The 15766-nt window shown below is 38.2% G+C and overlaps 1 protein-coding gene across 1 annotated transcript in view; it reads right to left on the bottom strand.

The window, feature by feature from the left end:
* Window positions 1-431: 431 nt before the first annotated feature.
* The window catches only part of fbn1.S (fibrillin 1 S homeolog), a 118771-nt gene continuing 103436 nt past the window's right edge, over window positions 432-15766 (bottom strand). Inside the window, exons 56-66 of the mRNA XM_018255422.2 lie at window positions 15473-15604; window positions 11621-11743; window positions 10688-10894; window positions 9279-9404; window positions 8048-8170; window positions 7383-7499; window positions 6851-6979; window positions 5977-6096; window positions 4088-4319; window positions 3104-3275; window positions 432-2138 (exon numbers count right to left, since the gene is read on the bottom strand). Coding sequence (XP_018110911.1) covers window positions 1755-2138; window positions 3104-3275; window positions 4088-4319; window positions 5977-6096; window positions 6851-6979; window positions 7383-7499; window positions 8048-8170; window positions 9279-9404; window positions 10688-10894; window positions 11621-11743; window positions 15473-15604 — 1865 coding nt within the window. The 3' untranslated portion in view covers window positions 432-1754. The remainder of the gene's footprint in view (window positions 2139-3103; window positions 3276-4087; window positions 4320-5976; window positions 6097-6850; window positions 6980-7382; window positions 7500-8047; window positions 8171-9278; window positions 9405-10687; window positions 10895-11620; window positions 11744-15472; window positions 15605-15766) is intronic.

Below are 15766 nucleotides of genomic sequence, written 5' to 3'. Positions count from 1 at the left end.
GATATAGCTGCATAACTGGACAGTGTGAATGCCAGTATAACTCACTGATTTTAAGAAAAGCTTAAAGAAACCAGAAGCACCTAAAACTAGTTTTATATTAACCACTTACGTTCATTTTGAACAAACATATGGCTATTAAACTGGACAATGTCTTATATGGTATCACCCTGCAAAGAAAAGATATAGGTTGACACATATGTTTTATAGTATACCCTTAAGAAATTGGCTCCACTGCAATGAGCTTTATTAAGAAGAAGAAAACCGAAAGCAAAGAGTTGGTTTGTGCACCTTCATTTTGATGAAGGTGCACAGTAGTATTATTGCCTGGTTATTGCAGTAGTATTGCCTGGTATTTTCTGATACCATTCTAAACCACCATGGAACGGTTATATACAACACATACATGGGAAAGAGCTGAAAGTACAAGTGTCAATAGTATAGCTGGTGAGGTTTATTTTTAACCCTTTTATTTAAAGTTATTCCATGGATATACCTTTCTTAGTGCAAAGCTTATAGTTTTGTTCAATATAATAACATTACTCTGTATGGCTCATCAGAAATACTATATGTGTGCAGTCTTTACAATACCATACAGAACAATTTACAGTGTGCATGTACAGCATTACTACATTACCATCCACACAAAGTAGACTTTCCTTCATACATTCCTACTGGTAAGAGTCACAGCAACTGCTTGCTGATTTATTTTGTACATTTTTCTCTTTTTCACAAATATGAAAGACTTTTTTTTTTGTGTGTTTTCGGCTAGGCAAAACTGAGTACCACAGGACATCACAAGAAAGCATATTGTCTTGATTTTCCTCTATCCATCGATGAATGAACTAAACATACATTAACGGAAAGTGTTATACAGTTTAAAAAAGCAGGGTGTAACCTTGGCTTGGTCAAGTACTAAAATGCAATATTAAAAGACTGATTTGTTGTAACTTTTATGACATTGAGCCCTTTGTTCAAACGCCTTTGGGTACTCTTCATGTGCAATGTAATGTCATATTGTAAGACGGCACTGATCATCTGTCAATCATGTATGGTCACCTGACCTCAGTGCATTACCTAGTCACACAAGTTGCACCACTAGGTTTGTGTATACATTTAAAAAGTAGTTGGTCGTTTACAAGCACCGTTAAAAAGGAAAAAAAAAACCCCTGACTGACAGGTCACCATCTACTTTACAGATGCTTTGAGGATAAATAAAAGCATGATTACAGTATACAAACGTCATCTACATGACATAAAGATAACTGAGATAAACTAGAGCTAACTTTGGTTGACTTGTAAATGTTTACACAGAGTAACTGTTGGCTTTTGATTTGTGTAAATATTACAGTGCATTTATGAAAAGGAAGAAAAACTTCAAAAAGTTTTTAGCACCAAAACAAATAATGTGTGATAAAGATTGAGCTGTTGGCCTCAAAGCAAATTTTCACGTCTAAACTAGAGATATCCATCGAGAGAATCAATTTGAGTCCCCGTGCTGGCATTCTCAAATGTTTCAGCACTAAATAAAAGTCCCCAGATTTTATATTCAGATTTTTCAAGAGGCCGGAGTAAGTGGTTGTATTGAGCTGGGAGTCTGATCCTGTAACTTGCATATTTCGACAGATGAAAAAAAAAAGTGCTCTTTAAAAAAATAGAAAAAACATTTGTACCTATGCTTTGGCAAATCAGCGAGGGTAACATTCATGGCAACCTATCCATCTGTGCTTTCATTTGGTTCTTCTTCGACTGGGAAATTAATGGAGTAAGATTGTAATTTTCATTTGAAGAATGTCGCCCAGTTCCCCACTGAGGTAGTCTCTGTCGTGTTTATCTTCAAGTTGGATAAGCTCTTTCTCCTTGTACAGAGGAACACTGTTGATCTGTAGGGAGTAAGAACCAGGCACTGGCTTCTTCTTTGACAGGTGTAAGTAACTTACACCATCTTTTTGATTTATTCTGAAGAGTCCATCTTCGTTTCCAGAGTCTATTAAATATCTGTTGTGGTTCGTTAACGTAGTTAGGGCAGGGGTGAGCTCTAAAATACGGTCTTTGTTGTTTACGTGAGATATGTTGAAAGATAGGATTAATGGTTTTTCGATATCCCAACTTGCAAGACTAACTGGAGGTTCAAGTTGTTCCTGAAAAATATATACCAAGAAAAAAGATTTTCTTAAAGGGCTGGCTCCACCCAGAAACAAGTATTGGTATAATGAAAAAAATAAAATTCTAGACAACAGGTTAATTTTCAATTTTCACTGGATTTAACTTATTCAAATATTTAATTTCTATTGAAAGCAACAACTGTTTGACTGTATACATCTCTGCGTCTTGAGTTCTGACTCCTGAAACAACATTACAGAAGCCATCTGGAGGTCAACTGGGTTTTGCTACGTTGGCTCATGTGTCAGAAACAAAGGACAGAAAGGTATAAATAATCACTACATTAAGAGGCAGATTTATTAAGTTTCGAATGGTAAATTCGATATTTCAAATTTCTTTTTGGTCAAAACTCACCTCGACCCTGGCAACAGTTCTAATTCTAATATTCACACCTAAAACCTGCCGAGTTCATGTACAAGTCAATAGCAGAGGTTTGTTGAACCATTTGAAGATGTTAAAAGCCTTCCTGACATTCAAGTTTTTTTTCAGAGGGAAAACTCGATTCATATTCGATTCTAATTTTCAGGTTGTTCCTATGCGATTGAATATTAGAGGTTTGAGTTTTTTCATACATAACCTCCCATTCGAGTTGTGAGTAAATTTAAATTTATTACAGTTAAAAAAAATTCACATAACTTCGATATTTGACCTTTGATAAATCTGCCCCCAAGTTGCAGTTACATTTACAAATGTCTTTAAAACCAATTTCCAAAATACACGGTACTTGCAGGGCTTATTGATGCCTAAAGAGAGGTATTGTTTAGCCCAGTGCATACGGTTGCACTCTCAGCCTTTTTCAAGATGCGATCTAGCCATAGAATACATCTTTTTACGTAGCTATAACCCTTCAAGTGTGGTGTGTATTCAGTGGCACTGTGGTTACTTGTTACCTGAGTGCCAGTTTTTCTTGTGACTATAATTCATGTGTATACAAATATTTTACCTCTTCGTCATTTATGCCTGTCTCATTAGTGCTCCTTCTTTTCCTTCCTCTCTTAGGATAGCCATTTATTTTACAGTCATAGCACGCTTCAGGTGACAGGGAGTTGTCATCTATTTCGCCACTGACAGCCATATCCTGAGCTCTACTTATTCCTGCTCCTGTTACACAGTGACTGAGAAGCAAATGAAAATAATAAATATTATATTCTACATTTTTACACACTCAAAAAGAACCAGTTATGATAAATCAAACATCTTATTAAACTAATGACAATATCCAATGCATTACACAATATGAATTTGTTGCAAAATAAACAGGAGTGCAACACTAGTACAACTGTGCTCTATGTACTAGAAAAACTTCAGCCCTCCATGAATGAGGATTGGTCAACCTCAACCACATGCAATGTTGTTCTTGGCCAACTGGATTTTATTTTTTGGTCCTACTAGAATCTTACCGTGCACTGATAATGATCAGAGATGGGCATACTTTATGGTTTTCCAACTAATGCACTGCCTGCAGACTTCCAATACTAGCCGCATGAAGGCCATAACTCTCCTTGATAAGAGATTATAACACTTACAGGAGAGCTATGAAAGGTTAAAAGGAAGGTGGTAGCTAAGATAATAATGCTAGTGAAAACAAAGCAAGATAAAATCTGACAAGGCAAATATTAATATAAGTAACAGAGACAGACAATATTTAAAAAAACATTGCAGCCTGAGAGCCCTGGTCAATCATACAGAATGTGAAGGAAATACAGTTGAATGCAAGGCAACAACATATTTATGCCAAAAAGTTGAAGTCTTACATTTAACCCTATGTAAATCAAACATTTTGCTTCTCTTTCAGGTAGATCTGCCCTTTTTTCTTTATTAAAGTCCATGATAACAACAGCAGCAGGAAGTATAAATTGCATGCTGCATCTCAACAGCCTTAATTTAGAAAATGTACTTTACATGCAGTTGTCAAAATATGTCTTACCCTTGTCCTATTCGGAAGTATCCAGATGGACACCCACACACGTAGCCACCTTCTGTGTTAGAACAGCCAAAACTGCAAGGTGCTTGAGAAGAACTGCATTCATTGACATCTTGGCAAGCTCCAGCAAACTGCTCAAACTGAAATCCTGTAGGACACATGCACTTGAAGCTTCCAAGAGTATTGTGGCAGGAGGCTCCTCCACAGATATGGGCACTCATACATTCGTTCTCATCTGTGTGAAAACATCATTGATGATTTACTGGGACTTATAGCATTTTATAATGAAATAAATAGATAGACGGAGTGGATATGTGTGAGTGGAGGTGTAAACAGCCCCTTTCCCCCTCCAAAATCTCATATAGCAGTGGCATTTCTATTAAATACAAATCAAAGTGGCTGTAGAAGTTTAAATGAAAAGTGTGTTCTCCTCCTCATAGTGCTGTGTCTAACATCATAGAACTATCAATGTGAAAAGGAGAAGAGATCCAGGAAGTTGTTACACTTCAACAACTATTATCAGGGTAGTGATGAACATGGCAAAGCCCTTTATAAAGGGTGATATAGCATGACTTGTTAGTATAGAAAAACTGGTTTAATTCATTATTGATTTTGTGCTTCTGATGATTTTTTTTGGCTAAAGAGTTGAAATAAGGATGCAGAGTTGGGATTTGTCCTGATATTGAAAAACAAAAATGATACCAAACTAAATGGTGTAACGTGCCATCATGTCATCATGAAAAAGTCCTCCTCTTTTTAATGGAAAGTAACTAAATGATCTCATAGTAATCAGGGTGAATGGAATGAATGAATGTAAGGATAGTTTGTTATAAGCCAAACCATCTAAATTAGTAGACACCCAATTATTTCACATCCAATAAGTGTATTTTTACATGACACTTTGCTTAGCTAGGCAGTTTTAATCCCACTAACAAGTAATGTGCTTATTAGTAAAAGATATAACTGAGATCTTCATTCACCATGATCAGTATTTTCTGATCTAGAATTATGAGACCTTCTGCTAAAACCAATGCAAATAACTAATTATGGAGTAGGTTATTGTTTTTCATTGTACTGTAGTGACTTGTGTCCACGTGCAACAAGTTCAGTTATAATGCTTTATTATAGTAAAACTAAAACCCTAAAAAACGGTTAGATATGCTGTATTTTATTCACTGGACAAACTTAACCTGCTTAAAGTTTCAGCATCTTTTTAACTGTAATTATTCAGACTTTCAAAGTTGTGCACAAGGGGTCACCATCTTTTTATAGGAGTGTCAGCGACACTGCACATGCTCAGTGTGTTCTTGGCAGCTGTCAAGAAGCTAAGCTTAGTGGTCGTCACAAATCATCAAGCAAAAAATTAGGTTCTCGTTTCATAAACACTGGTCTGACAGGGCTGATTATTAAATTCTGATGCAAATTGCACTGGCCTCAGCTGCCATGTAATGAGAATCGCAATAAATTAACAACTAGTCGTATTTTGACTTTTTGTATAGTGTGAGTTGGTCCCTAAGCTCAGGTAACTGCTGCACCACAGAACATATGCTTTAAATCAATAAAAAGAAGATGGGGAGCTACTGGGGTACATTCATAGAGTCAGTTCTTTACTGCTAAGTGGCTGTGTTTGCCTTGGGCTGGTACAGAAGTTCAGAACGTAATGTACTGTATATTTTTAGCCTATTTCTCTGTTAAGCTTTAGTTCTAATCTAAAGCCTGCTGTCACTGTATATTTCATGCACAGTCTGTTTCTTACAGAAGCAAATGCATCACTTAAGTTGGAACCCCATGAGCAATAGCTGGATATGCTTTGGGCAATCTGTACCCACACTGGCACCATAGCCAAAGACTTAGCTGTAAACCCCAACTGCTTTTTGTGCAATGTCACTCACCCACACACTGATTCCACTGGTAATGTTGAAGATATCCTTGTGGGCAGCCACATCTATACCCTCCAACTATGTTCTGGCATCCGTGTTGACAACGATGACTTCCTTCACACTCATCCACATCTAAAAATGTAATATTAAGACTTATCCAGCTTCAGATTTTACAGAAATATATAGATATAGATATAAACTAGGCCATATTTTCTAAATAATGAAGATTCACTGGAGAGCAGATGTATTCAATTTCTTAGTGAATGTACTCAAAGATGCATAGCACTACATGTTTCAGACCACATGGCTCCTTCTTCTGGTGCAGTTTTTGGCCATATTTTCTAAGCTATAGGCCATGAACAAGCTTTCAATTTTTTAGACTGTGATTGCATATTATAGGGGTTATCAAAATCCGAAAATTTCAATTTTTTTCTGAAATATACTCTGACCAAATGAGTTGTTGCTTATTCAAGGGTTAAGCAACCTGACTGGGAGTTGAGGCCACTGTAACAATGAAAAATCTTGTTTATTAAATAAATGTAACCCCCAGTTTGCACTGGGTTGCAAAGAAGCACTGAGATTCTTTTTAAACCTGCATGATCAGATGCTATAAAGACTTTGGCTAAAGGTATTAGCGATGCAGGAATGCACTTATACGGACACCAAGGGGGACAGAACAATTGAATAATATTAAAACAGTGCAATTCTGCATTTGAAAACTCAAAAGATCCTGTTCAGATTCAAATGGAGAAAATGCTATGGTTTAGCTCTTCTTTCCTCTTTCAACTATTACTAGCAGGGGCTGTACCACATGCAAACAAGGAGCCAAACAGAAAGCCTGGAATGAAAATAAATATATTACTGTACACACACACACACACTGTACCTTCACAAGAAGCTCCACTCTGATCCAGACTAAATCCACGCTGGCAGTCACAAGAATAGCTCCCTGGGGAATTCTGGCAGATACCTTTAGCTCCACATAGGCTAACATCTGAAGCACACTCGTTGTTGTCTGACAAAAGTAATGGAAATGCTTGTCACAAAAGAATTTGATTTATATTTCTAGCAAGAAATAATGTGACAGCCTTAGATGCTGCAGATTTAAAATATCATGACTGGAGCAAGGGAAAATATTTACATTTTATGAAATAGAACTAAAACATGGAACCATTTCCCTGGATCCAGCAGAAACCATAAAAATATTCTTCTTGCTGTTTTTTTATACAATGGAGCCTAAGGGGCTGGTTTTTATAAAGCTGCACTTCACCTTTAAGTTAACGTTAATGTGTTCTCGATTGGCCTATTAAACATACTCCAATCCTGATAATGATGTTATACAGAATATATATATAGATAGATAGATAGATAGATAGATAGATAGATAGATAGATAGTAGCATACAGTAACATGCTTACCAATGCATGCTGTGTGATGCTGTGTGAAACCAGGGGGACATTTACATGTGAATCCTCCGATGGTGTTAACACAAATAAACTGGCAGTTATGTTGCTTCATTGCACATTCATCAAGGTCTGTAAAACATATAATGTAAAATAAGAAATATATAGAAAAGTATCTGAAATCAAACTACTGATACAATAATATTATTTGTCTTAACTGCTCTTAAATCTTTTTTTGTGATCCAGTGGAATGGCTCATTTAGGAAGAGCTATGCGCACAAAGCATTTATATCTAGCAATTCCAGTACTGCCATTGGAACTCTGCACCCTGAACCAGATGAAAGATTCCAGTACAAGTTTTGCATCACTGAAAAGTGCAAGGGAGCCCCCTTAAGCAGGCAGTAAAAACAGGGCTAGAACCTTGCATACCTGGCTCACTCCAGACTTGTGTGTTCTGAATGATACAAAGAATATGGTCATACTAGGGGCACGTATATGTGCCACACCTTTGGTCTCCTGGCACAAATTCTGCTGGAGCAAAAGTATAAAATACATAGTGCTATTACTGTATATGTATTGTGTTATATAATATAGCAACTATTTCACTTGTGAATAAAAAATAACTATTCTTTAAAGTTCCTTCTGATAAAGGGTTTTGTACATCTGAATTCATGTTCCACCTTTGCAGCTTCTTCCATCCTCCTGCAGAATGTATCCTCTTGGGCAAGAACACTGGAAACTCCCCTCTGTGTTTTTACATATAAAGTTGCAAGGTTTGGGTGACTGTCTGCACTCATCCAGATCTGCAATAACAATAGGGAAAGGATCATGATAATCCACAATCCACTCAGAGAAATATATGTTAATATATAATATGTTAGCAATTCAGAGTGGAAAAATATGATTCACTAAAGGGCAAAGTGGCCGTCGCTAGCGACAATTCGCCAGAAATCCCATCCGCAGGGACATCACCAATTCACTAACAGGCGTAGAGGACAATTCACTAGCAAATGAGACTGTCTCTAGCGTTCATTCGCACCCTATTGCCGGACGACTTTTCACTCTGGAGAACAGTCGTTACTCCACAAATTCACCAAGATGCAAATTTTACTAAACGTTACCTCTTTCGCCAGAGTTTACTTTGCCACCTCAGACCAGGCAAACTGATAAAACAAAGCTACATCTTCCTCAATCTTATGTCAGTGACATCATATCCTGTATGCCGGAAATACATTAAAGTTGTAAAAAATGCTGGTGACTTTTCTTTTTTTAAAGCAGGATTGCCTTCAAAAGTCCAAACTATTAAAGATTTATGTGTGAACAATTTTTTAAAACTAATCTGAGGGGCATGCCACATAGTGGCCTTATGTCTAGGGCATTAGAGGATCTCTTCTGTCTTTATTATGGCTCATTGGACATGTTTTAAAAAGTTGCCACTTAAAACATTTGCACCAACATTACTATTAAAGACGTCCATACGACTTTTAGGTACTCACCCTATTCAAATTAAGAGTAAGAGTGCTAGCGAAGGCAGAAATGAAAGCTAGCGAAAATTCGATATGAAATGCTCGCCCAGCCGAAGTAACGCTAGTGAAAATTCACCAGCATTTGGCTGCTGAGACGCAACTTTGCATTTTAATGAATTAGCGTAGTGGTGACAAATTTGCGCTTGGCAAAGTGTCAGGGAGTGTGGCGAAGTGGTCGCTGGCGAAAATATGCCCTTTAATGAATTTGCCCCGTGATGTAGAGCAAAACTACAGCAGAGCTGACAAGGAAAGACAAGCAAACTTCACATGCTAAGGGAACCGGAATGCCACAAACATGAAATTCCTATTGTCCTATATACAGTAAGCAAGGGAGAATTTATGTAATAAACATATGGTAAGAAAACTCTTAACAAAACCAGCCTACCTATGCAAGACGTGCCAGTCATATCGGGTACATAACCAGGATTGCACTCACACCGATACGTCCCTCTCTCATTAACGCATTGTCCATTCTGGCAGATGCCATGAAGCACTTGACACTCATCAATATCTGTAAATAGCAGTCACAACATAAATATTCCATATTTTGCAGGCAAAAAAGTCTTATTTAAGAAATTCAATGATAAAATAACCAATGCTATTTAATGTATAATTAACCTGCTCCTGTTTTTGTGACCCACTGTGACTGATGGTGCTTATGTGTCAAACTACATTCTGGAAATTAAAAAGGTGCAGATTATGCCTTCCACATTCCTAGTCAGTGTCCCAGAGCAACTGAACCTGGGCCCCTTGTGAGTCAATAGTGAAGCTGAAGACCAGGAGCTGTACTTCAAACACCTGGAGGGCTGCATGTAAATACACAGCAATGGAATAAACTGGAATTCTCTCCAGCAGGCAAACTTTGTAATTGGATCACAAGGACATATTTCCTTCTAGAGGGAGTTTCTGGTTTAACTTTGCATGTTTCCAATTGAAAAGCCAACTTGATCAGTTATTTTATGATAATCAGGGATTTTTATTGCAGATATTTCATACTGAAAGATTCTATGTGTGGAGTCGGTTTTCCAATTAAACTTTCAGTCAAGGAAGTTTATTTTTAGTGTTGTTTGGCCAAAATGGGGATTAGAAGTGGAAACTGATTCCAGTCTGACCTTTCCAGAGCATGCCCTCTGTGAATAAGAGATTTAGTGAGTTTGCTGCTGTTGGACAGAAGGGGGTTTCATAGCGATACTTGGGTTGCCAGTCCCTGTAAACGGAACATACATTTGCGTAGTCTAATATAGGTAAATGTGATGTACCTGCAATGGGGATTCCTGCTCATTCATGATGCACATGTTTTTGAACGCTTTTTCATTTTGTTGACAATATTTACAGAATCTGTTTATACTCTACAGTATGCTATTTACTTAATCTGTAGGTTTCCAAACACACTTCACAGTTAAAGCCCTGCATCCCATTAATGACTTTGCAAAGCATTCAGATATCTGCTTGCATAAAGTATATTACTGTCACTATATATGTAGGGATTATACTTTGAGTAGGCATATTCCTATATGTCCAAGGCAGTAATGCTTAGTAATCAGATGTTTGCTTTCATCGTTCTACATGCACCAGACCAGTAAACGTTTTCTACTGACTGGTTTAGTGTTAAGATACTGGACTGGAGCAAACTTTGCTCATGTTTCTACAAAACCCCAAGTAGTTTGAGAAGTATTACCATATTCCTTGCATGTTGAATATATATATATTTTCAATCAAACTCCTTCTAGAACTGATAATATTTATTTATATATGCCTTTCTTTTTTGTCCTTCCATGTATATAGTAAACATACCTTCTCCACCAGTGGTGAATCCTTTACCATAAGGACAAAGCTTCTTAAACTGAACTGTGCCTTGGAAGGGGCAAATCTCACAATTTATACCCCAGCCTCTGCCAGAGTTGCAACAGCATTCGGACTTGGTGACTGAATTCTTGTTGGAAGATCCGATCTGGCACATGGTATGTAACACTTCAGTAAAGCAATAGCCCAGCCTGTTGTCTACAAATAAAGAGCAGATCTTATTGAACAAGGATCTGAAAAAGGCGTATGTTGTTAATCTATCACAAACTTCAATACATCTGTTTAGAAAACTTCTTTGCTGTACTGCCATTATGAGAGGTACTAATGTTTTCAATGGTTCAAGACGTCTGTGTTCCTGTGGTCTAGCGTGTGACGCAGAATTATCTGTTCTTTGTGCTAATGTGGGTTCCAGGCTTTCAAAAATGATGCAGTGTATCTGTCATGAGGACAATTTAGAAGAAACGATTGGTGTTTGTAATGTAATAGTCAAATATGGAAATTTCTGTGGAACATAAGCGTTTGCTCGGTAATATCTTATGATTTTCAGTGCGTTTATGGTGGGAGATGAGGCCACTGATGCCGGCAAAAGTCTTTGATATCTGTTTTCTCGGACAGGATGGAAACATTTTATCGGGTGCCTTTGAAGGCACCTGAACACCAGCAAAACGGCAATGCTGAATTGTCAGATGAAAGTAGAATTTTTTGTTTCCACCTGTATATCTGACGATTTAGCTGTTAATATTAGTAGAGAAAATGAATGATCAGCGGTCACTGGAGAGTTTCTAACTATACCATGTTTATAGGAGTCATTTCGAGTCTTAGCTGATAAAGTTTCACAAAATGAAAGCTCTTAACACTCTGCTATAGGGTCAGTAATTCAGGATACATATAAATCCCTGCAGTTCGGTTTGAGGCAGTACTTACCAATGCATTCTGTCTCAGTAGCACTCGCATTGAAACCCTCAAGACAGTCACATTTGTAACTTCCCATTGTGTTCACACACTTTCCATTGTCGCAAACTCCTGGTTTTAGGCATTCGTTCAGATCTTAGAGAAAACAGAAATATCATTAGTTCATTATTTTTTTTTTGGTCAAGCTGTACATTGTTTACAAAATAAAATGTCATCTGTATAAAGGGATCATGATATATTTTGCTTGAAAACGAAATGTAATGAAACATGTAATGTAATGTAATTGGGTGAAAGTTTTTAACTTCTGAAAAATACCACCATTTTCTTACATTTCTGGGTATTTTCATTTCCGACAAGTAATAGAGTCTCTATCTTGCTGTGTAGCAGGAATTCTTGTGCTGTCTTGGGATTTCAGGTCTACAATATTGACAAGGGCTTGTGCCAGAGCTTGACACACTGTGCACATTTGCAGGCAACTATTACCTGTAGGCATTGGCGAAGTTGACCAGTTTTGCTTCGCCAAAAATTTGCCGCAGAAATGCATTAAACTCTATGGGCGACATTTTTTTTTTTTTGACACGCTGTGAATTTCTTTTGACACACGTCATTTTTTTGACACGCTAAATTTCTTTCTCCCATTGGAGTATATGGGCGTCATTTCCGCGGCAAAACTCGCCGAAAAAATTTGCTCATCCCTAATCACCTGTGCTGACACAAGCACAGTCACTTGTTGTCTGGTGTTTACAATGAACATTATGGGGGCAGATAGGGATAGCCCTGTGAACTATTTGCCTCACATATACGTCAGTGGTTCTTGGAGATAACTGTGTCTTTCTAACAATTATAATGAAGCCAGTTTATGTAATGTGAACATTTTAGTGAAAGTCAGTTTATGTGATGATCATCATCAACGTTTATTTAAATAACACCAGCAAGTAGAGAGTTTTGGTGTAATAAACCAGGTTTCATCATAATAAGCTCTGCAGCAGGTAGTCACATTTTTATTAAAGGGGTGGTTCACTTTTAAGTTAACTTTCAGTATGTTATAGAATGACTAATTCTAAACAACTGTAATAAAAATACCTGGTGGTCTAGTGGTACGGCGGCGTGGACGGCCGCCACGCCGCCGCGCTCCTTCGCCTTCCTCCTTCCGGACGCCATTAGAGTTCTTAGGGCACGCGCGGCGCGCCTGCGTGCCTCTTAAAGGCGCTGGCGTGATTGCGCCAGCACGCTTTGGCGCAAAAACGCACGTTCTTGGGCGTGGAGTTCTTCCCCTTTAAAAGGCCCATTCTAACTGCTGACTGATGCCCGTGATAGAACTTGTTTCTAGTGGTTCCTGAGCCTTGTGCATCCGATGTGTTCTGTATCTTTTCTGTTTGATTACCCGTGTTTGACCCAGCCTGTTCCTGACTATTCTGCATTCTGTATCCTGACCCTTGCCTGCCTACGACAACTCTTCCTGCTTAACCCCTTGATTGACAACCTGGTTTGACCCTAGCCTGCCTGATGATTCTTGATATCTGCCTGCCTCGACCCAGCCTGTCTGACGATTCTCTTGCCTGCTCCATTTGTACCGTGACCTTCGGCCCAAAAGACTCTGCTAACAGCCTTGCCCCTTTGCCAGCCAGAAAATCTCGCCTTGCACCTCTCGTTAAGTCCAGGTGGCACCCAAGTAAGCTGAGGGCTCCTCCCAAAGCCCAACGAGACCAGGGTGCTTGGCACTTGTTCTGGTATTGGGTGCCGGTCGTGACAACAACTTTTCAATTTTTCTTTTTTATGGTTTTTGAATTGTCTTCTTCTTCTGGCTACAAATGAATTCTCTCCTATTCACATTCCAGTCTCTTATTAAAATCAATGCATGGTTTCTAGGTAATTTGGACTCTAGTAACCAGATTGCTAAAATTGGTAAACTGGAGAGCTGCTGAATAAAAAGCTAAATAACTCAAAAATCACATAAAAATAAAAAAAATCAACTGCAAATTGTCTCAGAATATCACTCTCTACATCATACAAAATATTAATTTAAAGGTGAACAACCCCTTAAAGTTTAAAGTCTTTAAGAATATACAGTGGTGTGAAAAACTATTTGCCCCCTTCCTGATTTCTTATTCTTTTGCATGTTTGTCACACAAAATGTTTCTGATCATCAAACACATTTAACTATTAGTCAAAGATAACACAAGTAAACACAAAATGCAGTTTTTAAATGAGGGTTTTTATTATTTAGGGAGAAAAGAAATCCAAACCTGTGTGAAACAGTAATTGCCCCCTGAACCTAATAACTGGTTGGGCCACCCTTAGCAGCAATAACTGCAATCAAGCGTTTGCGATAACTTGCAACGAGTCTTTTACAGCGCTCTGGAGGAATTTTGGCCCACTCATCTTTGCAGAATTGTTGTAATTCAGCTTTATTTGAGGGTTTTCTAGCATGAACCGCCTTTTTAAGGTCATGCCACAACATCTCAATAGGATTCAGGTCAGGACTTTGACTAGGCCACTCCAAAGTCTTCATTTTGTTTTTCTTCAGCCATTCAGAGGTGGATTTGCTGGTGTGTTTTGGGTCATTGTCCTGCTGCAGCACCCAAGATCGCTTCAGCTTGAGTTGACGAACAGATGGCCGGACATTCTCCTTCAGGATTTTTTGGTAGACAGTATAATTCATGGTTCCATCTATCACAGCAAGTCTTCCAGGTCCTGAAGCAGCAAAACAACCCCAGACCATCACACTACCACCACCATATTTTACTGTTGGTATGATGTTCTTTTTCTGAAATGCTGTGTTACTTTTACGCCAGATGTAACGGGACGCGCACCTTCCAAAAAGTTCAACTTTTGTCTCGTCGGTCCACAAGGTATTTTCCCAAAAGTCTTGGCAATCATTGAGGTGTTTTTTAGCAAAATTGAGACGAGCCTTAATGTTCTTTTTGCTTAAAAGTGGTTTGCGCCTTGGAAATCTGCCATGCAGGCCGTTTTTGCCCAGTCTCTTTCTTATGGTGGAGTCGTGAACACTGACCTTAATTGAGGCAAGTGAGGCCTGCAGTTCTTTAGATGTTGTCCTGGGGTCTTTTGTGGCCTCTCGGATGAGTTGTCTCTGCGCTCTTGGGGTAATTTTGGTCGGCCGGCCACTCCTGGGAAGGTTCACCACTGTTCCATGTTTTTGCCATTTGTGGATAATGGCTCTCACTGTGGTTCGCTGGAGTCCCAAAGCTTTAGAAATGGCTTTATAACCTTTGAAATTGAACTCAGGTGTGATAAACCACAGTTAAGTTATTTTTTAACAAGGGGGGCAATCACTTTTTCACACAGGCCCATGTAGATTTGGAGTTTTTTTTCTCCCTTAATAACGTAAACCTTCATTTAAAAACTGCATTTTGTGTTGAATTATGTTATCTTTGACTAATAGTTAACGGTTTTTGATGATGCAGAAACATTTAAGTGTGACAAACATGCAAAAGAATAAGAAATCAGGAAGGGGCAAATAGTTTTTCACACCACTGTATATTCCTACATGATCAAGAAGATGCAGCAGCCTGACATTAAAAAGAATCATGGGTATGCCTAGAAAATAATTAGGGGAGGACAAGGTGCTCCAGAATTAAATGTAAAGTAACCCACCAAACAGTGAAAGTGGTCCGGGTGCACCAGCCCAGACCCCCAGCTTTAGGGAGCAGTACAGCAGAAGATGAGGAAGCAGAGCTGACCAGCACTCAAACGGATCCTCTAGACCAAAGATTTTCAGTTAAAAAAATATATTTTTATTAGTAGAAAAATTAAAAATATAGCTGCATCTCCATCCACCTTGGATCCATTTGAGTGCCGGTCAGCTCTGCTTCCTTATCTTATGCCAAGAAAATAACCACTTACCCATGCATCCTTCACCATCCAATCTACGCTGATATCCGGGTCCACATATGCACATGTATGTTCCAATTAGATTCTTGCAAGTCATTTGTTTCGATTCACAATCATGAGCTTCATCTTCACACTCGTCTTGATCTGTAAAATATTATATAGATTTCATGACATTGTAAAAGCAGTTCATTAAAGCTAGTTTTAAATGCTAAAAACATTATTTTCAGAAAAGCTTTCAAACTATCCAAAAATAATAAGGTTTGGCAAGTGAATCCAACTCAAAGAAATCTGTAGTTAAGCTTACTA

Source organism: Xenopus laevis, chromosome 3S, assembly GCF_017654675.1.
Source record: "Xenopus laevis strain J_2021 chromosome 3S, Xenopus_laevis_v10.1, whole genome shotgun sequence".
Lineage (NCBI taxonomy): Eukaryota > Metazoa > Chordata > Amphibia > Anura > Pipidae > Xenopus > Xenopus laevis.
This window is presented reverse-complemented; position numbering and strand designations above follow the sequence as displayed.